General features: G+C 44.0%; 2 protein-coding genes across 3 annotated transcripts in view; one reads left to right on the top strand and one right to left on the bottom strand.

Moving 5' to 3' along the window:
- Xndc1n (XRCC1 N-terminal domain containing 1, N-terminal like) overlaps window positions 1–15,668 on the bottom strand; it is a 28,459-nt gene extending 12,791 nt beyond the window's left edge. Inside the window, exons 1-12 of the mRNA XM_051192442.1 lie at window positions 15,451–15,668; window positions 12,889–13,047; window positions 11,024–11,165; window positions 8,859–9,014; window positions 7,248–7,426; window positions 5,699–5,784; window positions 5,332–5,504; window positions 3,888–3,960; window positions 3,542–3,669; window positions 2,747–2,852; window positions 1,866–1,881; window positions 202–951 (exon numbers count right to left, since the gene is read on the bottom strand). Of these exons, the coding sequence (XP_051048399.1) occupies window positions 202–951; window positions 1,866–1,881; window positions 2,747–2,852; window positions 3,542–3,669; window positions 3,888–3,960; window positions 5,332–5,504; window positions 5,699–5,784; window positions 7,248–7,426; window positions 8,859–9,014; window positions 11,024–11,165; window positions 12,889–12,933 (1,854 nt within the window). The 5' untranslated portion in view covers window positions 12,934–13,047; window positions 15,451–15,668. The remainder of the gene's footprint in view (window positions 1–201; window positions 952–1,865; window positions 1,882–2,746; window positions 2,853–3,541; window positions 3,670–3,887; window positions 3,961–5,331; window positions 5,505–5,698; window positions 5,785–7,247; window positions 7,427–8,858; window positions 9,015–11,023; window positions 11,166–12,888; window positions 13,048–15,450) is intronic.
- A 395-nt stretch (window positions 15,669–16,063) lies between these two features.
- Window positions 16,064–21,487, top strand: part of Rnf121 (ring finger protein 121) — a 55,278-nt gene continuing 49,854 nt past the window's right edge. For both annotated transcript variants that reach the window (XM_051192424.1, XM_051192423.1), the window contains exon 1: window positions 16,064–16,193. Coding sequence is in view for 1 of the 2 variants with exons in the window: in XM_051192423.1 (XP_051048380.1) it covers window positions 16,131–16,193 (63 nt within the window). In the remaining variant the exon portion in view is untranslated. The remainder of the gene's footprint in view (window positions 16,194–21,487) is intronic.

Genomic DNA, 21,487 nt, shown 5'->3' with positions numbered 1-21,487 from the left:
GCAAAATGAAAGCCCCTTCAGAATGGAATTGTAGCTCTTAGAACAAGAGGATCATCATTTTTTTTTTTTTTTTTTTTTTTTTTTTTTACTGCTTCTCACTTTTCAGACTTGCTAGAACACTTGCCATGAAGCCCAATTCTGTCCCAGTGCAAGAACAGACACTGGGCACAGAGGGTAGGATGAAGAATGGGGGCAACGAACCTTAAATTCAGGCTCCTTTCGTGCCAGGCGCCTGAGCTCCCGGCTAAGCTGAAAGGCAGCCAGCATGGCATCCTCGCTGGCCAGTGAGAGGTGAGCCCGGCTTGCAATGCCACGGTAGGTGTTGATTCGGGATAATGAGAACTTAAGCAGGTCGTATCGGCGGGCATTGCTACACTCAAGGCAGGCACAGGAAACTGGGTGGGGCCGTGCAATAGTGTGGCCCTGGTCCATGAGCAACTGGGCAATCTCATACAGGTCCTTCTGGCAGGCTAGTGTGAGTGGAGTGACACCAGGGGCAAAGCGGGAGCCATCGATTGATGAGTCAAAGAAGGCTAGAGAGAAAGACTTGGTGTCTACTTTCCGACCCTTCTCCCGTTCCAGCCGAGCTAGTAGGCAACGCACCACTGCTGGCTGGTTTGTGTCCACTGCCACTAGCAAAGCTTCATGTATCTGCCGGAAGTCAAACTTAATGTTGGCCAGCAGCACATCAGTGATGGCCTCATGGCCCAGGCGGATGGCCAGATTGAGGGCTTCCCTCCAGGAGCGGTCCTCAGACTCTTCCACATTCCGCAGAGGTCCACCTGACCCACCTCCTGAGGTATCGGAGCCTGACTCCAGCAGCTGCTGCACGAGACCCAGCTGGCCCTCCTGGATGGCACCCAGGAGTGTGGGTGGGAACTTGAGCTTTTTGTTCACAATCTCAGTCCAGTTGGGCTGTGGCTGAGTGAAGGAGGGAAGAGGACAGTTGCTCTCGAGTTCCCAAACCCTTTAGTCTGGAGGCTTTCCTCACTACCTTCTGGCCTTTAACCCTCTGTAATTAGCTATCATGTCTTCCCTGTTGCAACACATGTTGGAAACACACACCATCTTGTTCACCATTTTATTATGTAGATTCATGTTAGGGAAGTGCTAGAGTGGGCAGTGCTACTAGCTCACTTCCACTCTCTTAAAAAATCCTGCATACTAGGGCCCAGTGTTAGTTCTCTGTAGAGAGGTGATTAAAGTAGGTGGTCAGGGACACACTGGGAGCCTAACATACACACAAGCACATAAAATCTGGCTAGAATCCAGTTCCCAGCTTGTTGACTTCATCTTCCAGCTGCTCATCTCTCTGAAGGACAAGTCCCGACATGTCCACATGGAAGGTCTTTAAAATAGGCTTCTCCCAAGCCCTTCCTCTATGAAGAGGACTCCTGGTAGGTTCCTAATGTGGTCCCCTCCATCAAACACTCTCACTTTGCCTCCTACTTTGGAAGGAATCTCTCCTTTTTGGTGCTGTTTTGTCCTGCTGTTCTACCAGGCACAGCTTCATCCTCATTGCTTTTATTCTAGGCCCAGTATCAGGGCTCTGGAGGCTCTCTCACCTACATGGCAGTATCCACGATCTGTCCCTGCATCCCCGAGGGCAGTGAGCCATGGGACTGGGATAGGGAGAGGAGGGAAATGGGAAGTAAGGGTCTCTTACCGAGAGGGGATCCACGGCTACAGCCATTTCTGCAGGCACGGGCTGAAGGCTTGAACTCCCCTTCTGTCTCTCCCTTGACTGTGTCCAGCATCCTCCTTCATCCCCACTCAAAAGCTCCACCCTGTGCCCTCCCCTTTTCAGGACCAGCTGCTCTCTCTCTGCCCTGTACCCCAGGGAGAGGGGTTGATAGTGTTAGTACCACATAATGCCATCTCCTGGGAAAAGGGGCAGAGTGCATAATTCTTCAAAGCAGAATTTGGACTACCACAGGTCCAGGACCTAGGGGAGACTGCAGCCCAACGATCTCATTGAACAGATGGGATTTGCTCAAAGCCTCACAGCTAAGCCTAGAACCATCTATTCCTTAGAAAGTAATCTCTCTGGTCCCTTTGACAGCTCTCTGAGCAGCAGGAGGAGGTTTTCCTGTTACCAAAGGTTCATTTCAGACCCACAACAAGCAAAGTGGGAAGTTATGGAGCAGCCATCTAATTACACTTAAGACAGACACCCATGAAGGATACAGAAGGTCAAGGTCATAAAAACTCAAATTGTTAGTTTCATGTTCAAGATTCACTCATCTTTCCAGAACATCATGGGGACTTTATTATTTCCAGTCCACATTTCCCTTCTAAGCCTCAGCTTTCCTTTCAGGAAAATGGGCATGAGGATAAGTACCATTCACTGAAAGAAACACATTCTAGATAGTGTCCTAAGGCCTTGGAGAGATCACCAATTCTACCAAAGGAGTTCCAAGAATTTGTCCTTCTGAGAATTGGGTACCATAGTGACAAAGCCTTGACAACCGGGAATGGGGAGCAAGCTGGTCCAGAAGTGTCCTCAGGCAAGTAGAGGTCTGAGGTAATAAATAGGTGAAGGGAGGAAGACCAACCCTTCTTAGCCACAAGAGACCTATTCCCCAGGTTCCACATAAGGGGTCAACAGAACTTCGTGGCTCAGGCTGGAAAAACTTCCCCACACACGCTGGCATGCTCTTCTATTTCTCTCGCTGAGAACTGTAACTCACAAATAGGGCACTGAACCCAGGAAGGCGGTGGGGAACTCTCTGGGGAGGACACCCACAGCACAGACTGCGAGGAAGATGAGGAAGAGGGAGAAGCTGGAAGCGGTGGGGAGCTCTCTCCACAAGTGGCAGCATGCAAAGGAAGTGTCTCGATGCTGAAGGAGCCTAAGCAGGGGGAGAAGGAAATAAACAAAATGGGACTGGTTCCCAGTCAAGCTGCCACCCCGAGATGCTGAAGGAGTATCTGCTGCCAGTGTGCAACTGTGTGGGAAATCTCCCACACACCCAAGAGACACTATCATGTATCTGTCAACCACTCATCAGACATTTACTATGTGCCTGACAGTGTGCTAGGTGCTGAGGGGTATGGATGTCCACGTCCTTACTGGAAAAGGCCAGTTGTGAGCACAAAGAACATTGCCACCAGACCTGGGAAAATAATAACTGTGTTTGGTATCTGTGTTACAAAACTGTTTGGTGTGTGCATATCATATGCACTTATGGAAGCCAGACGGTGATATTAACTATCTTCTTGCTTCTCCATCTTATTTTTTGAGACAGGGTCTCCTGCCGTACCTGGAAAACACCAGTTATCTAGACTGACTGGCCAGTGAGTCCCAGGAGTCTGTCTATCTCTGCACCTCCAACCTGGAGTTACAGACATGGGCTGCCATACCCAGCTTTTACATGGGTGCTGGGGATACAAACTTATGTCCTCATAGTTGTGTGACAAGTGTTTAACCCACTGAGCCATCTCCCCAGGCTCTACCAAATATTTCGGCCAGTACCCATAGACTTCTTCCTATCTTCCTCAATGAATGCCTGGTCTCCCCAGAGTAATCAGTGCAGCTCACCTGTACAAATGGGACACTGTCCAGTAGCCTGGACACTATTGTCATTTTTGGTCTGAGGTTGGTGTTGTCTTTTCCTTGCTCTTGCTGTCCCCCTCCTATTTGGCTGAGAACTTGAGTTCAACAATGGTCTGTGGGAAAGAACAGTTTAAGGCTTGCTATCTTGGAGAGACCACAAAGGCTAAAGGAATATAAAATCCAGACCAGAAGCAGGTAGACAAGTGTGGAAACTAACTCTGTCAGAGTCCTCATTTTTACACTTGATATGACAGGCTAGAGGAAGGCAGTTAACCTTTGAGCATCTGACAACAGGGCTTCTACCATCTGGAGGTGATGGCCACCAGCCTACCTTTGCTCCTGCAATTTCCTTCTCTTCCTTCTGCCCACATCATTCTTCCTGTTTTGTTCTTCTGCTCTGGGCTCTGTATTAGAAATGCTTATTAGTTATTTCACATCATACCACACATGGTGACACACGCCTGTAGTCTCAGCCCTCAGGAAGCTGAGACTGGAGGATAGCAAGTTCAAGAACAACTTGGGATGAATAATGAGACCTTTTCTTGAAAAAAAAAATCAAAACAATCTAGCTATTTACAAAAAGCTTCCGCATTTTAAGTTTTCTTTTGAGATATTTTTTCTATATTCTTCGCCTGCTAGTTTTTTCTCACTGAAGTCTGAGATGAAATGCTTATTCCCACAAGACCTTTCTGATTGAAATTTTGTCATCCTATCATCTGTTCTTTCAAAGTACTTACCACAGTTTAGCTTTAGATTTCCTTTTGTGACACAGACATGCATCCCTTCATTAACATATGAGCATTGCTATTTTATTTATTATAGTATCTCTGGCACCATACAAGGGTAGCACATACAGATATTCAATAAATACATGTCAAGTGAGCAGTAACAAAAACCAACAGTCATCATTTACCTCTTAGAATTTCAGAAATTCTTGGTGCAGCTGAAATGTATTTCAAATTGCTTACATAATCTTAGTACCTTATTAATAGTAGATATGCTCAAATGCTTGGTTTCTTTTCAGTCTCTTCCTAAAATTATAGACCTTTATCCTTATGGACTGTTTGTACTGAGGGCCCCTCTGAGTGCCGGTGATATCTACAAGGAAATGGCACAGCATCTGTGGGTATACTGCAAAAAGCCACGATGTTGTACCACACAGCACTTGGGAGGCAGGGGCAGAGGCAGGTAGATATCTGTGAGTTTAGGCCAGCTACACAGTGAGACCTTGTCTCAAAGAGAGAGAGAGAAAAAAGGCTTTTAGCTGGCACTCTCTCCTTCCCTTTTGTTTGTCACTAATGAAAAAAACTGCCACACTGTGAGATACTGACTCACCAACCTCTGTAAATGAGTGGGGATAGCATCCTTTCCAGAAGGGCCCTAAGATGACTGTGGGCATTTCTTTTTCTTTTCTGAGACAGGGTCTCGTGTTACTCAGGCTGGCTGGAGGCTCTCTGTGTGGCTGAGGATGACCTTGACTACCTCTGCTTCTCTGCTCCTCAGGTTTTGGAATTGAGGCATTCACTAGCATTGTCTTTCTGAGATGATCACAGAATACCGACACTGCAATAAGCTATGGTATTATTTGATTTAACCCTTTTCCTATGAACATGCAGGAACTGAAGCAAAGACAAAGATTCCTGATTCACAGGCCAATAAGATTTACCTTCTCTTCCCTATGAATTGAAGACAGCCAGCCATCCCAGTACAGCATAGCAGGGTCAGGGAGGAAGGACAGTGTCAGGTACAGCAAGGAACAGATCTTGGGGCCTCACCTGCACTCTTTGGATGACTGGGACCTGGTTCCCCATGGCTGTTCTTTGGGCTTACCGCACTGGCTGGAGGTGCCTTATGGGCAGCAGAGAGCACCATGCGGGCTGCCCGCCCCAGAGGTCCTGGTTGCAACTGCTTCAGCATACTTTTGAGCTCTGAAATTTCCTTGGTGCTCCTGCAGAGAAACAGTACTTTGTTTCACTCAGAATGTAAACAATATTCTATTTATTCAAACCAAGAAAGACGAAAGCTATCCTGACTGACATGTTAGACCTAAAGTGATTAATCACGGTACCATGAAATGGCTTTTTGTGCCCCTAGCTATGTGGTCTTTCCCTTACAGGAGAAATATCAACAACAGGTACATACGTCTGGGGACCTGGGAAGAATGTCCTCCGGATAGAAGGATTAGCCAGCCAAGGCCTAGGATCAGACTCCAGTGTATCAGAAGAGTTCTGAGGAAAAAATGGAAGATTAAATACCCAGATACACCAGCAGGGGACACTGCCACCTAGGAATGCAACATGATTGTAGATATCCACAGTAACTTTTACAGGGCATATTTGCTGGTGTGAGAATCTGTGATGCTGTTATCTTGTATGATGCTAAGGGTTTTGTCATAATCAGAAGGGCTCTGGGAATAAAAGAATTCATACTATTGGGTAAAACAGACCTATGGGGACTGATGGAATGTGCAAACTTTTGAGTTCATTTCTTATAAGCTTTAAAAATATATATCTAGGGTTGGAGAGATGTCTCAGCAGTTAAAGGCTAGTCTCACAACCAAAACTATTTATTTATATCATACTTTAAGTTTGTATATAAATAAAAATAAATAAAAAAAGCTGGGTGATAATGGCACAAAACTTTAAACCCAGTACTGGGGAGGCAGAGGCAGGAGGATCTTGGTGAGTCTGATACCAGCCTGGTCTACAGTGAAAGTTCCAGGACAGCCAGGATACACAGAGAAACCCTATCTCAAAACAAAAGCAAAGGAAGACTCATGAGAGATTCACCTGCCTCTGCCTCTCAAGTGCTTGGATTGATGACATAGTCAGGTATAATATAAAGATACAGAGAGCTTTGCAAGGCAGTGAGTCAGAAAACAATGTCAGAGGGACTGCAAGGGGACCTTGGGGCTTTCAAGTGCTTACTTAAAATGACAGCTCTTTGCAAACCCAGAAATAATGAGAGGTTAAGTTGAGATGCAAAAAGAATTTCAATATAGCTAAAGAACAATGGTTCAACAGCTTTGTCTAGAGTGAATTGCAGGCTCACTTACATCTCTGCTAAATAAAAGAAGAAAAGGGAGGAGTTTGCTCCACAAGTCCAGGGTGTTAGGTCCAAAGGAGACTCAATTCCCCAAATTCTAAAAGGCAGTCCAAATATTCAAAAATGGACTCAACTGTATTGCAGGAGGATTTGTAGCAATGAGATAAAAGACAGCATTCTTCAGGAACTTATGAAGCCAGTTCCCTTCAGCCAAAAAAGTTATTTCCCTTATCACCAGCAGAATGAACAAATGGCTACCTGTGGTGCCTATAACACACCAAGTGCACGTGTCCTCTATGCTCCCTCAGTACCAGGAGTCCATGCTAGCATCCTGCGGCCTTTCTTACCTCCTCCCTACCCTAAACTTGCTCTACCTCACAGGCTTCCCTCCCCCAGCTAGTCATTATTACTCTGCCATTCTTGCTATGTGAGTACCTCTGGCTGTTCTCATATCTACAGTTACAACCTTCCTGTTAACCATGCCATGGGGAGGGCATGTCATCAGTTTATACACAGGGAATCTTATATTGTCTTTTTCTGTGTTTGCTTTTCTTCAGTCAAGCATCAGATTCTAACTAGGAATTAACTGGGAAAAAAAAAAAAAAAAAAAGAAGAAGCTAAATCCTTGTTCCACCATTGAACATACCTGGTTTAGCCCAGAGCCCCCAGGGGCAGAGAGATCCATCACAGGGTCAGCCAAGTGGTCCAGAGAGGAACGCACCCGCAGGAAGGACAGGCCAAAGGACTGATGGCGTGTGAAAGGTTGGGAGCAGGTCAGTCTAAGTCGATCCCATGATTCTCCTGAGGCTGGAGTCAGGAAATCATCTCAAGGAAGGAGAAAAAGGAGGGGTTGGAGAGATGGCTTGGTAGTTAAGGGCACTTGTTACTCCTGCAGAGGACCAGGTTCAGTTCCCAGCACCCTTGTCAGGTGGTTTGCAGCTGCCTGTAACTCTGGGTCCAGGGGATCTCATACTTCTGGCCTCCTCAGGCACCAGCACTCATGTGTAAATACACACACCCCTCCCATATACACAAGAATAAAATATAAAAATAAATATTTAAAAAGCGGGGGGGGGGGGGGGGGGAAAGAGAGAGACAGAAATAGAGAAAGCCGAGCATGGAAGTGCACTGTTGTAATCTCATCAAGTGGATCAGGAACTCAAGGCTGACTTGGTTGCAAAGCAACTCTGAGGTCTGCTTAGGCTGCATGAGACCCTAGAGAGAGGGAGGAAGAAAGAGAGGGAGAGGGACATGTTTGTGTGTCGTTCACACTGGCACAGGCTTGAGCAACAGAGAAGAAAATGTGTTTCATTAACAGTTATTAGTGGGGAGGCAGGAAGGGAGAAAGTCCAAAAAGAAAGGGAAGACAAGTCAAGGCTACACAGGTAAGTGCCAACAGGAGGAAGAATGGAGATAGATCACCAGTGCACGTCCCTTCAAGCCTAGTTCCTTGTCTTCTAACCACTCCTCCATCCTAGTTTCATCCAGTCAAACCATGAGGTTGTGACCTCCTTCACACTACTACCCACTCTATGCAGCCATTCACAGCACTGAATGCCAATACCAGAAACTTTACTTCTTTGATTTCTAACATTATCCAGTCAATATATCATCCCCTATACCTCACATAAACGCTTCCAAAACCACACTCTTCTTTTACAACAAGATAAACATCTCCAATTTAAACACAGGTAAACAGATTGCAATCTCCTAGAATCCAGGAATATTATCTTTATCTTAAGCAACTATTACAGTGCTCAGTGAACATAGAGATTTGAATAAGAATCCATGAAACACTATACATTATATAAATATAGCCAGCACATAGCCTTTTACCACACACAAAAATTTACTTTTTTTCTTTCTTATAGTGCTAGAGATTAAATATAATAGGGATCTAATAAAAACAGAGCAATCACTGGGTGTAGTGGCCTATGCCTATAATTCTAGTACCTGGAAGGTTAGGGCAGTACGTATTTAAGGCTAGCCTGGGCTTCACATTGAGACCCTGACTCAACAACCAAAACCTAAACCACGGTAATGTATCAGGCAACAAGAAGTCACAGGTAAATATAAATCGTAGCTCAGGAATACCCCCCAAACACATTCTCACCAAGTAGAACTCACACACAAGTATCAGCTTACTCTGGTTTCCTACCAGATGGAGCTGGAAACAGGCTCCTCCCATAATCTATAGCCAGCAGCACTCAGACCAAGCTCTTGGAAACACCCCCACATCTGCTTTTGTCCTCTTTACCATCTTTAAACATCCGGACCCCTGAGCGGTTCTTCCCCTCTTTTGAGTCAGCGAGGGACATTAGCATGGTTGCAGGGAGAAGGGTGACAAAAGGTCTGTCCAGGGGCCAGGAAGAGCGACCCACATCAATCTGCAGGAAAGCACAGCCACAGTTACCTGGGACAAAAAGTGGAAAGAAGGATGATGATGAGAATCCTCCTCATAGATGAGAATATTGGTGGGAAGGGGACACTCCACTCTAGAGCCAATCAGAAGCCAGAAAGTTCTGGCAACATGTGGAGTCAAACAGGGAGTTACCAATTGAAAGGAAATGAAACCCTAGTTCACGAAATGAGGGTGAAGGCCCACCATGGCTACCACAGTCTGAAACCTGCCCTGGAAATCACTGCTAAGGAACCCAGCATCTTTCTGTCCTGAGAAAGCAAAGACAGTGGTCAACTTTTTTTGCTGTTTTTGAGACAGTCTTACTATGTGGCCTTAGCTGGATTGGAACTCACTTATGTAGACCAGGCAGGTCTCAAACTCAAGAGGTCTGCCTGTTTCAGTCTCCTGAGTGCTGAGATTAAAGAGGCGTGCCATCACACCTGGCATCAACTTTTGAGATCTATAAACTTCTATGTACAGTGCATTTTCAGCATCCTTCGGACACTGATCTTTAGAGGTGGTAAGGATTCTCGTTGCTGGTATTATTATGTCAGTGTCCTAAGGCTTTGCCCAGACCAGAGTTCACAGCATCATTCTAGAAGCACATGCTACCTGTGCAGGGAGGCAAGAGGACAACATCAGCTGTTGTTCCTCAGGTGTTGTCCACCTTGTCTTTTTTTTTTTTTTTAATTATTTTATTTCATTCATACGTACGGGTATTTTGCCTGAATGTATGTCTGTGTATCACTTGTAAGCCTGGTGCACTCAGAGGCCAGAAGAGGAAGTCAGATCCCCAGGAACTGAACTTAGAGATATCTGTTAGTCACCAAGAGAGTACTGGGAATTGAACCTATTTCCTCTGGAAGAGCAGGCAGTGCTCTTAACCACTGAGCCATCTTTCCAGCAGCCCCACCTTGTCTTTTTGTTTTGTTTTTGAGACAGAGCTTCTCTGGGCAGTCTGCCTCCACCTCCCAAGAGCTGGAATTAAAGGCGTGCACCACCACCACCCCACAGATGATCTTATGGAGGCTTTAGTTTGTTTCTAGGGACAGAGTTTCTCTGTGTAGTCCTGCCTGTCCTAGAATCTGTGTTGTCGACCAGGCTGACCTTGAACTCAGAGATCCTCCTGCCTCTGCCTCCCAGTGGTGTGCGTCACCACTGCTGGGCTGGAGGTATTTTTAAAGTTGAGGTTCCCTTTTAGCTTGGGTCAAGTTGACACAAAATATGCAGCACATCAGCGATCCCTAGGTAGCCATTCATCTTTAGCTCCCAATGCTGAGATTATAGGGACTGTGTCACCATAATTGGCTTTGTGTATGCATGTGACTTTGTGTGTTACTAGAAGTCAGAGGACAACTTCAAGCATGAGTCCTCGCCTTCTACCTTGTTTGAGACAGGTTGTCTTTGTTGTTCCCTGCTGAGTTAGATGGACTAGCTTTCCCAAGAACTTTTCTGCTTCCTATCTCACACCAGGAGCACTGGGATTACAAATGTGTTATTATCCCATCTGGTTCTTATGTGGATTCTGCAGATTCAAACTCAGATCTTTATACTTGCATGGCAACTGCTTTACCGCTGAGCTCTCTCCCTAGCTCACGCCAAGCTTTAAACATGGGTTCTAAGCCAGGGTGGTGGTATCGCACCAGACCAGCCTGGTCTACAGAGATAGAACAGGCTCCAAAGCTACAGAGACATCTTATCACAAACAACAACAACAACAAAAAAAAAGTGGGTTCTGGGAATCAGATACAGTCCTTATGTACTAGGTGAGGTCTTTACCAACTGAGCTAGAGCCTCTGTCCCATGTCGCATTGTCTATGAATGAAGACCCTGGAGTTCTCCAACACAACACCAAACCTTCTTCAAGGGCAAACATCACACTTTCCCTTTACATCTAGGCAGGGCTTATTCCAGAAGGCTACTCATTCAGAATGAACTGAGACAGTTGAGGGGAGTGGTTAGGGTCAAGTTATTCCTGTGTTTTCACTCAGAGGCCCCGAAGGCCCTGAAGATGCACTCACCGACATCGATATAACTGATGGGGACCACCCTCTCCAGCTGAAGCTCCACTTTCAGCTGCCCACTCTTGTCCTGAGGACAGCTGAGCCAAGGTCCCCTATGACTGTCTGGGTTCAGCAAGTTCTCCACAGGATACTTGGGATCCTACATTAGAGAGAGGAAGAGAAGAATCAGGAAGGTTTCTGAGTTCACAGGGAAAAAAGGATACCTCAGAATAAGGGATTGACAATCTTGACTGCTGGGGCTCCTTTATGTGAGAGAAGGGCACCATGGGCATCCATAGGAGCTTAGCCTCACTCTCATGCGGCAGACACTGTTTACTTCTACCCCATTTACTCCTATTACTTCTGCTTAGTTAAGAGATAAATTAACTGAAGCTCATGGAGCTTCAAAACTCACCTAAGACCCTAGGCTAAATAACTAACAAAGCAGAAGCCCAGATTTCTAAAACTAGAGCTTTTAACACTACACTACATTAAACAGTTCTTCATTCATAAGACCTTTACACAGACATCTTTTTTCTTTTAAAATTATTCTTCTCTCATATATTACACCCAGACCACCGTTTCCCCTCTTCCTCTCCTCCAGTCCCTCTCCCTGTACCTCCCCTATCTCCTAGATCAACTCCTCCACCATTTCCCTTTAGAAAATGGCAGGTCTTCCAGGGATATCAACCAAACATGGCACATCAAGTTACAAGAAGACTGGGCACCTCCCCTCATTTTAAATCTGGACCAAGCAATCCAGCAAGAGGAAAAGGGTCCCAAAATCAGGCAGAGGAGCCAGTGACAGCCCCCCACTCACACTGTTAGAAGTTCCACAAGAGCACCAAGCTATACAACCATATCATATATGCAGAAGACCTAGGTCAGACCCATATTGGCTCCCTTATTGTTGGTTCAGTCTTTACAAAGACATTTGAGGCTAGCCTGGTCTACGGGGTTCTAGGCCAGTCAGGGATATAAAGTGAGACTTTGTCTCAAAAAACAAAGAAAAAAGAAAAAGGAGGGAGAGGAGGACAAAATGACAGTTCAAGCTGACTTTTAGGTAAGGAAGGCTAAGACAATTTTTATTTTATCTCATGGGTTAATATAGTAGTTCCTAAGCACCATCTAAGGAGGCTCTCTGAAATACGTGGGGATTAAAAAAAGAATTTATTTACTTTAATTTTATGTATGTGGATGTTTTTCCAGGATGCATTTACATGTACCACATACACGCCTGTTGGATTCCCTGGAACTGGGGTTAAGGATGGTTGTGAGCCACTATATAGGTACAAAGAATTGAAACTAAGTCTTCTGCAAGACAACATGTGCTCTTAATCATTGAGCCATCTCTCCAGCCCTGTGTGGGGAATGCTTTTGACTGTCATAATCACCACAAAGTGTATTGTCATTAGGGTCTGGGAACCAGGGTTGTTAAATTCTACCATGCCAACGACACTGCTATAAAATAGATTTATAGCCACTCAAGTGTCAATGGGTGGCTTAGCATCCCTCAAAAAAGATGAGTGTAATGAGAGGAAAAAGAGGGGATAAATAGATGAAGCAAATGACTAGAGGAAAGGGTGGGAATTCCCTAATAATCTTCATGGTAGACTGGCACTGGGCCCAAAGCCTTGGATCTAGCAGAAGATGGGAACTGTACAACTTCCATAAATTGGCCATATTTGATGGTGGTCACTATATCATTAGTCAAGGGCCTTGAATGCCCTTGATTAATTTCAATGGCAGCATGACCAAACTGCCCTTCTAGAAACAGGCCTAGGGGTTTGCTGGCTATCTACAAAACATGGACAAGGCTTCTACAGCTATCCACTCTTTTTAGTCATCAAAAGAAAAGCAATAATGGCTGGTGACAAATATACCTGAGAGGAAAATGATACCACATGGCTGATCTTCACAGGAGCCATCGGAGGCTACCAAGTCCTCAAGTACAAGGCGAATATGCTTCCTCCCAGGATACCTTCTGTTACCAGAGTGGCACTGCCTCTATGCTCTTGGTAGCTTTTGAGAGAACATTAATTCTAGAGGAAAAAAAAAAAAAGACAAGAGTAATATAAGCTACCCATTCTTATTTCTTTGGTAACAAGATTTACAGAAGTTGGCTCACTTCTCAGGGCCATCATGGGTTTGTAGGCAGCAAATCTGGATCATCCAGAGATATCCCTCCCCAACAATTGAGACAGCCTCAAGGAAACAAAGCAGCACATTAAATTTGTACATATGTAAGCTCCCAAGAACATGAATGGTGCTGCTATAAATTATCTATCTCTATGTCCCTAGGAGCCTAGGGCATAAGGATGGGCAACAAATGTACAAGTAAACATATTAATAGCCCTGCTTTCTCTGTTCAATGAAATCTTCCTAAATTAGCTTTTCATTTCTCCAAGCTGAGTGTGGTGTCCCATGCTTATGATCCTGGCATTTGGAAGGATAAGGCAAGAGAACACAGAGTCGAAGGCCAGCTTGTGCTACATAGCAGGTTCAAGGCTAGCTTGGGGTACATAGCCAGACCCTGATTCAAAATGAAGTATCGCTGGACTAGTGAGATGGATCAACGCTGTTTTTCTGTTTTTGCTTTTGGTGTTTTGAGGCAGGTTTCTTTGTGTAGCCCTGGCTGTCCTGGAACTAGCTTTGTAGACCAGGCTGGTCTCAAACTCAGAGATCCACCTGTTTTTGCCTCTCAAGTACTAGGATTAAAGGTGTGCACCACCATGCCTGGCAGCTCATAAACTTTTTATGAGCTCACACAGGTGTATATACTCATGAGGCCACGGTCAATGTCAGGTGTCCTCTATCGTTCTCCACTTTACTTTTTGAGACAGGAATTCTCTTTTCACTTAACCCAGCTCAAACATTGGCTAGATGTGCTTGCCAGTAAGTCCCCAGGATCCGATCCTGCTGTCTTTATTTCCCAGTATTGAGATTTCAGGCATCAGCTGCTATTGGCTTTTTTTTTTGTGTGTGTGTGTGTGTGTGGTGGTGGTGGGGGGTGTCTCCAGACATGATTTCCCTGTGTACCAGTCATTGCTGTTCTAGAACTCACTTTGCAGATCAGGCTGGCCTCAGACTCAGAGATCTGCCTGTGTCTGCCTCAGAAGTCCTAAAGATGTAAAACACCAAAGCTGGCCAAGGCTGAAAATTGAAATATATGCAAAAATATACAGGAAATAAATTAACTCTTATGTGTTCACCATGGTCAATAATCCTCTGATAACAGGTGTTTTAAAGAGATCTGAGCATTTTCAGGTGTGTGTGTGAGGTCTCTCAAGATTCTTTTTTTTTGAGACAGAATCTTGCTACATAGTCCCCACCTTGTATCTGCTATTAAGCCCAAACTGGCCAAATATTTTTTTAATTAAATTTCTTTTTTACATTTATTTGTGTATGAGTGGATGAGCATATACATGCAGGTGTCAGAGGATAGCTTGCAGGAGTCAAATCATCTCCCACCAGTGGGTACTGGGGATGCAATGTAGGTCACTTGGCTTGGTGTAAACTGCCTTCTCCCACCGAGCCATCTTTTCTTTTCATCCAAAGGATTTATAGTTTATGCTTTGAGTATTTTGCCTGCACATATTTCTGTATACTACATGTGTGCCTGGTGCTGGAAGCCAGAAGAGGGTGTCAGATCTGCAACTGGAGTGACAGATGACTGTGAAATGCTGTGTAGGTGCTGGGAATTGAATCTGGGTCTCCTGCAAAGCAGCAAGTGCTCTTAATCTCTGAGTCATCTTACTGGCTCTTAAGAATGAATCCTGATACATTCATGGCCATAATGGTTTTTTAATCTAATCATCACTGAGGTTTTCTTTCTATTTTCTCATGCTATTGATCATACTTGGAAGACTTGCTTTCTTTACAGCTTGTTTAATCTAATTTATTTTGATGTTCAAATGTTTCACACACACATACACACCTGCCTTACTCAGTTATTGGTAACTACTCCATCCAGCCAATTTTCACTTAGTATTTAACAAAGTGCCTCTATGGTTATGTTTTTTGATTTTTTTCGATACAAGGTTTCTCTCTGTAGTTTTAGAGCCTGTCCTGGAACTTGCTCTGTAGACCAGGCTGGCCTCGAACTCAACAGAAATCCGCCTTCCTCTGACTCCAGAGTGTTGGGATTAAAAGTGTGCGCCACCAACGCCCGATTATGGTTATGTCTTACGTCTCTTTACAAGATTGTGAACTCCTGGAGAACAGGATTTTTGCTTGACTCATTCTTAAATCTGATGTAGGAGGGAAGAAACACGGATGATTAGCAATTATCTGCTCATTGAGGTGTACCAGGTTCTGCAGCTCTCAGTCCCCTTGAGGCTTAAGACCCGGAATGGGTTGCTCTGTTAATTTTTTTTTTTTTTTTAAATCAACCCTCCTCCCTATCAGCTACTCCTCTTCAAAAGACAAATACCAACGCCTCTCACCCGCGTCCATGAACCCTTAAGAAGTCCGGGCAGCTTCTGCTCCTGGGCTCCACTCTTATTCTCCCGCCAATTCCGTCAAGTGACCGCCGCCTTGTGGCCAAAGCTCCGCCCTGCCTACTGCAGCAAAGGAACGCGTTTTGAGGCTTAAAGAAACCGTTATTTCTGAAAGATGGCTCCCACAGGCAAGACAGCAGTTACTCATCTAAAAACAACAAAAAGACCCCACTGCTTGGGTTTTTACGTATATTTTTATTCTCGACACTCCTTCCCGTAGAGGGCGGGATTTAAACTTCCGGGTCGGACTTGATGCAGCATGGGAAATGTAGTTCTTAATGCACACGCGTCTCTGTCCCTAGCCCAAACGAGGGAGCGTCGCAAAATTAGAGCATTCAGGCACTCTCAGTTTTTGCTCTCCACAGTGACGACTGGTGTACTATTTACACTAAAGTAGTACAAGCACAGATTTCCTCTTTCCGAGAACGCTTTCCCGCTGAAGCTTGGTAGTGATCAGGAGTCGCCCTTTCTTAATTCCGAAAGAGCCAGGTAGACAGTCTCTGGGTTCCTCACAGGCATCTGCGGGTCTTGATGCTCCGCCCAGGCCGCGCCTCCGATTGGTTACAAGCGCTTGAGCAGCGGAAGCAGCTGGCTCGCGGGGTACAGGGGTGGGAGCCGGCGTGAAGATGGCGGCAGTGGTGGAGGTGGAGGTTGGAGGAGGTGCTGTTGCGGAAAGGGAGCTAGATGAGGTAAGACGAATTGAGGGGCAAGAAAGGAGAGACAGCTTGGAAGTGGAAGGAGAAGAAGAATGGGAGCCGGAGGCCCTAGGAGAAACGGGAGAGATCCTGAGGAAAGAGGGAGATGATTGGGAGGCGGATTTTCCGTGAGGGAAATCTGAGGGCTTCTGACTCAGGGACCCCGAGGCGTTACTGGTGCAGTAGATTGGCAGTAGCTCTAAGGGTGCTGATGGAAGGCAGGGAACGAGGGACGGGAACGTTGAAGATTTTGAGATTGTTAGATGGAGGTCCAAGGTAGGACTAAGGGGCTAGCTACGAGTAGCATTAATTGGAGGGGCGTGGACTACTGTAATCAAAGGCCAAGGCTTTCACTGTGGGGAGAGGATTCCGAGCGTGACCTGAAGTTATGGGTACACAGAGCGGGAAGCAATGTCAATATAGTAGTATTACAGCTTTGAATTATTTTTAGGTAGGAACCATCTTATTCATTTTTACATTTTAGGGTTTCTACATACCGCATGTATGTAAAGTTTTGGTCAAGGAATGAATGAATAATTGTGAGTGAATGAATAACTTTGTAACAGAAATGGTCCATTTGTTCATTGAACAAATATTGTTACTTCTGTGACAAGTCCTGGGCTGAGTGCTGGGGACACCAGAGGCCTTCCTCTTGTAAAGTTTACAGTGCAGTTACAGAAGAGGCATTGTATTGCAAGTATAGTGGTGATTCCGAGAAGAGGGTTAGGCAAAGTTTTCCAGTTGTTGAGTGGTTTCTTAGTTCATATCCATTCTCATTCTCTTTAATCCTACCCCCCTTCTCAAGTATTCCTTCAAAGCCAGCTTGAAAAGGTGTGAACCTGTTATCTAATAAGCCTTTAACAGTCAGGTATTGAATTACTTGTGGTCCTTGAAGGAGACATTGAGGTTGAGAGAATGAAAAGTACAGGGTGCTGCAGAAGGAAGTGAAGGTACGAAAGATAAGGGGCAACCTGAGCCCGAATGGTCAGTGCTGGTTTAGAGTTGCTTTGTGGTCTTCTGTGAGAGCATATGGATTGAGAGAGTACCGGAGGGATAGATAGGAAGGAGAGTAGTAATGGCCAGGGATGGAAGTAGCGTCATCTCTGGATGGTCAGAAGTTTTGAGGGCTCTTGCTTGGTGTTTGTTGTGGAATAGGTTGGTGAAGAGCCTCAGGAAGGGAGTAGATGTAGGAAGTAATGACAATTGCATGGCCTGAGGTTAATTTGCTTTTGTTTTCCCCTTCTGATTGCAGTCAATAAAGCACAAGACTTAACAGGTAACAGGTGGCCTAGTTTCTTACCTGCCAGTCACTGAAAACTAAAGGTGTTTGAACCCTACTTGGTTGGGAAGGTAAAAGGTTGTAGAAATAATCTCCAAGGCTCCTTCTGGTTTTAAGTTTCTGTATTTACATTTGGCTGGTATTAATTGAGGTATTTTGGAAGCACCATAAGATAGCAAATAGTGGGGTAGAAGAGATGGCTCAGAGGTTAAGAGCACTGATTGCTCTTCCAGAGGTTCTGAGTTCAATTCCCAGCAACCACATGGTGGCTCACAACCTTCTATCATGAGATCTGATGTCCTCTTCTGGCCTGCAGGCAGATATGCAGACAAAATAATGTATATGTAATAAAAACAAGTAAAGAAATTTGTAAAAATATTTAAAAAAGTAAATAGTGTAATGAAATTAAGATTTACAGTTTTGTTAGTCATGGGTCTTCATTGAAATAGTTCCATGTGTGAAATAGTCTCCATTTTGGAGACAGGGTCTTGATATATGTTCCATGTTGTCACTGAACTCTGATTCTCTCTTTCCTTCCCTCCCTCTCTCTCCCCTTGCCCCTCTGTTGTAAGTACTGGAACTACATGTTTACTGCTGTTGTGCTTGGATAATTTTTGATTTTTTGTTTTTTAGTGCTTTAAAGGTTTAAATACAAGTAGTAGGATGAGACATATTTCAGTATTGGGTCTACAGGTCAACTTTAAATGAAGCTACTAGCATCCATTTCTGAACCCTCATTGCTTGTGTTACTTTCAAGAAAGAATATATTCCCGTTGTCTATAAATTCTGTGTGAACTAGTTCTGCCCTTTTCCTTATGAGATTAAGAAAGTAATGTGAGAAGCAGGAAGTTAGCTTGAAGCTCCAGGAAGAACCAGATCTGGCCTGACAGACCTCAGTTTGTATGCCTTTTACTAATGTCTCCTTTGCTGTTTTGTGCTCAAGCCTTCACTAGTCAATGATAAAGTGAACTGCATCAATCATATGTAATTTTGGGGACTTACTATGTGTTATGCCTAGGAGATTCAAAGGTGAGTAAAACAGAATCTTTACCATTTTACAGTCCAATGAGTAGATACACAAATAGCCCATCACAATGCTACTGCTTAGATGTTAGATTGACAAGTATGTAACAGTAAGTGCAGTGAGGCACAAAAAACAAACCTAAAGTTGGATAGGGGAAGTCAGGATGGAGATGAAAATAAGCTGAGCTGAAGAATTAAAGGTTGGGCTGACAAAAAAAGGAGAAAAAAAAAAGAAAAAAGAAAAAAGGTATGATTTGCATGTAAACCAGAGCTGCTTTCAAATTGGGCTTTCTGTCTGACTGACGCTCTGATTGACGCACCTTACTCTGGAGTCCGGGCTGGAAAGGAGTAGTAGAGAGCCTGGCTAAGATGGGAGTGCTATACTTTTCTACTTTGGAAAGAAAGCACGTGGTCATTTACTCTTCAGAATATTACGCCTTTATTTTTAAGAATCATGTCAATAGTACACATATAGTCTGGAGTAGCAGTTTATTCAGTCCTCCATCTTTTGGTCTGGCTTCATTATTACTTTCTCTAGAAGCTGAGAGGCAGTTTAGGCATTGCTAATAGCTTCTGCATTAGAGAGGAGGGTAGAAAGATGGGCTTGGGAAAAAAGTACCAGTAGAAATGGGCACTGTTTATGGGGTTTTAAGCCAGCTGCTGTTTAAAGCTCTTTACCTTTATTTTCTCATTTATTACTTACAGTAGCCATGTGAGTTTAGATGCTATACCAATGGCATTTTGTCATTTCTTTAAAAAGGACTGATTTTAATTTATGCATATATGCATACAAGTGTGCCAGCATTTGTAGGATCCTGAAGAGCGTGTCAGATCCCTTAGAGCTGGAATTATATATAGATGATTGTAAACTACCTAATATGGGTGCTGAGATCTGAACTTGAGTCTTCTACAAGAGAAAGTATTATGTGTTCTTTTTTTTTTTTTTTTTTTTTTCATATGTGCTCTTAACCACTAAGCTGTCTTTCTAACCTCAGCCCTAATTTTAAATTTTCTTTTGAGACAAGGTCTTGAAGTTTCCCAGGCTGACCTTGAACTCAGGATCCTCTTAACTCAGTTTTCCAAACAGCTGGGATTATAGTGTGCATATCATGCATGGAGAACTACCCCTTTTATTAAATACTTGGATAAAAACTTGAGTCAGCATTTCTTTGTTGAGAGGACCAAAATGAATGTTAACCAAAAGAGTTTTTATATAAGTTGTTTTTATATAAGTTCTTTAATTTACTGATAACATGATCATGTCAAATTCTTGGTCATAAAGAATGATTATTGCTGCAAGTGAATAATTTACATATCCTAGGCTCAATTTTCTGTCTGTCTGCCTTGACTATCTATCTTGAAACAGTCTCAGGTAGACCAGGCTGACCCCAAACTCACTGTGTGTGTACCTGAGGATTATCTTTTTGTTTGTTTGTTTTTGAGACAGGGTTTCTCTGTATAACAGCCTTGGCTGTCCTTGAACTCACTTTGTAGACCAGGTATTTGTTTATTTTTTGAGACAGTGTTTCTCTGTATAATAGCCCTGGCTGTCCTTGAACTCACTCTGTAGACCAGGTTAGCCTAAAAACTCACAGAGATCTACCTGCCTCTGCCTCCCAAGTGATCTTGAACTGGTACTCCTACTGAAAGCCTTCGACTTTCTAACTCTTACCTGCCTTTCAGGGTTCTTGCCAAGGTTTTCATGGCTTCTAGGACTTTCCTGATTTATACGTTAGACTTACCCCCTGCCTTTTGCTTATTTTTGTTTTATTGAGACAAGGCCTCTCTATTAATCCCATACTGCCCTTGAATTTGCGGTCTTCCTACCTCAGCTTCTTGAGTACTGAGATTATAGGTGTGTACTACCACATGTAGCTCCCCTGCTTTTAGTTATAGTTCTAGGTTTATTCTTTAGTTTTATCAATTTATTCATGAAATCTTTTTTGTTTTTTAAGACAGGATCTTGGTATGAAGCCCCAGCTGCTTTGAACTCGACATGTAGACCAAACTGATCTTGAACTTTGACCAGTCCTCCTCTGCTAAATGCTGGGATTACAAATGTGTGTCACCATGCCCAGTTTATTCATCAGATTTCTGTGTGCTAGTTCCAGTGTTATGCTTCATAATACAATGGATAAAGTATGATATGTCACAAGGAGTTCATAGACTAGGACAGGCTCGAAGACTGACGAGTGGAAGAATGTGTCACAGTTGCTGTAATTGTGGAGTAGGTGCAGTTAACATGGAAATGGCTACAGCCTAGCTGCTCTTGCCAGCTACTTTGGTAAAACCCCAGAACCTAGGCTGAGATAATTCTCTTCTCTTGCTTTTTCAAAGCAGTAGTTGCTGCTTTGTTTTTTGTGTTTCCCTCCTGTGGATTTCTCCCTGTAGACATTTGATAAGTGTGCCTTGTTTCCAGGGATTTGCTTCTCTGGGGATTCTTGGTTCAAGCTAGATCTTATGCAGGAATTGAGGAATATGTGAATGAAGTTTAATCTTGGATATCTGTCTTTGGGATTTTTTTTCTTCTTTCCTTCTTCTTTTTTTTTTAATTTGTCTGTGTAATGGTCCTGGCTGTTCTGGAACTCACTTTGTAGACCTGGCTGGCCTCAAACTCAGAGAGATCAGCCTGCCACTCCCTCTCAAGTGCTGGCATTAAAGAGTTGTGCCACCACCACCTGGCTTGTCTTTGGAATTTCTTATGTATGTAAACTGAAGGTAGCATACTAGAGTGGGAAAAGAAACCCACTAGAGGAGTATTCAGAAGACCCAGATTTTAGAGTTAGAGAGTTGTGTTGAGAAGTGTTCTGAAGGCAAGGCACAGCAGAAAAGGGTTCCAGGGGAAAACGCTGAAGGCAAAATAATAAGAGTACTTTGGGACAAGATTTTTTTTTTTTTTTTTTTTTTTTTTTGAGACAGGGTTTCTCTGTAGGTTTGGAGACTGTCCTGGAACTCTCTTTGAAGCTCATGCTGGCCTCAAACTCAC

This window comes from Phodopus roborovskii, unplaced genomic scaffold, assembly GCF_943737965.1.
Source record: "Phodopus roborovskii unplaced genomic scaffold, PHOROB, whole genome shotgun sequence".
Classification (NCBI taxonomy): Eukaryota; Metazoa; Chordata; class Mammalia; order Rodentia; family Cricetidae; genus Phodopus; species Phodopus roborovskii.
The sequence above is the reverse complement of the archived record's forward strand: the minus strand, read 5'-3'. Positions and strand labels throughout refer to the sequence as shown.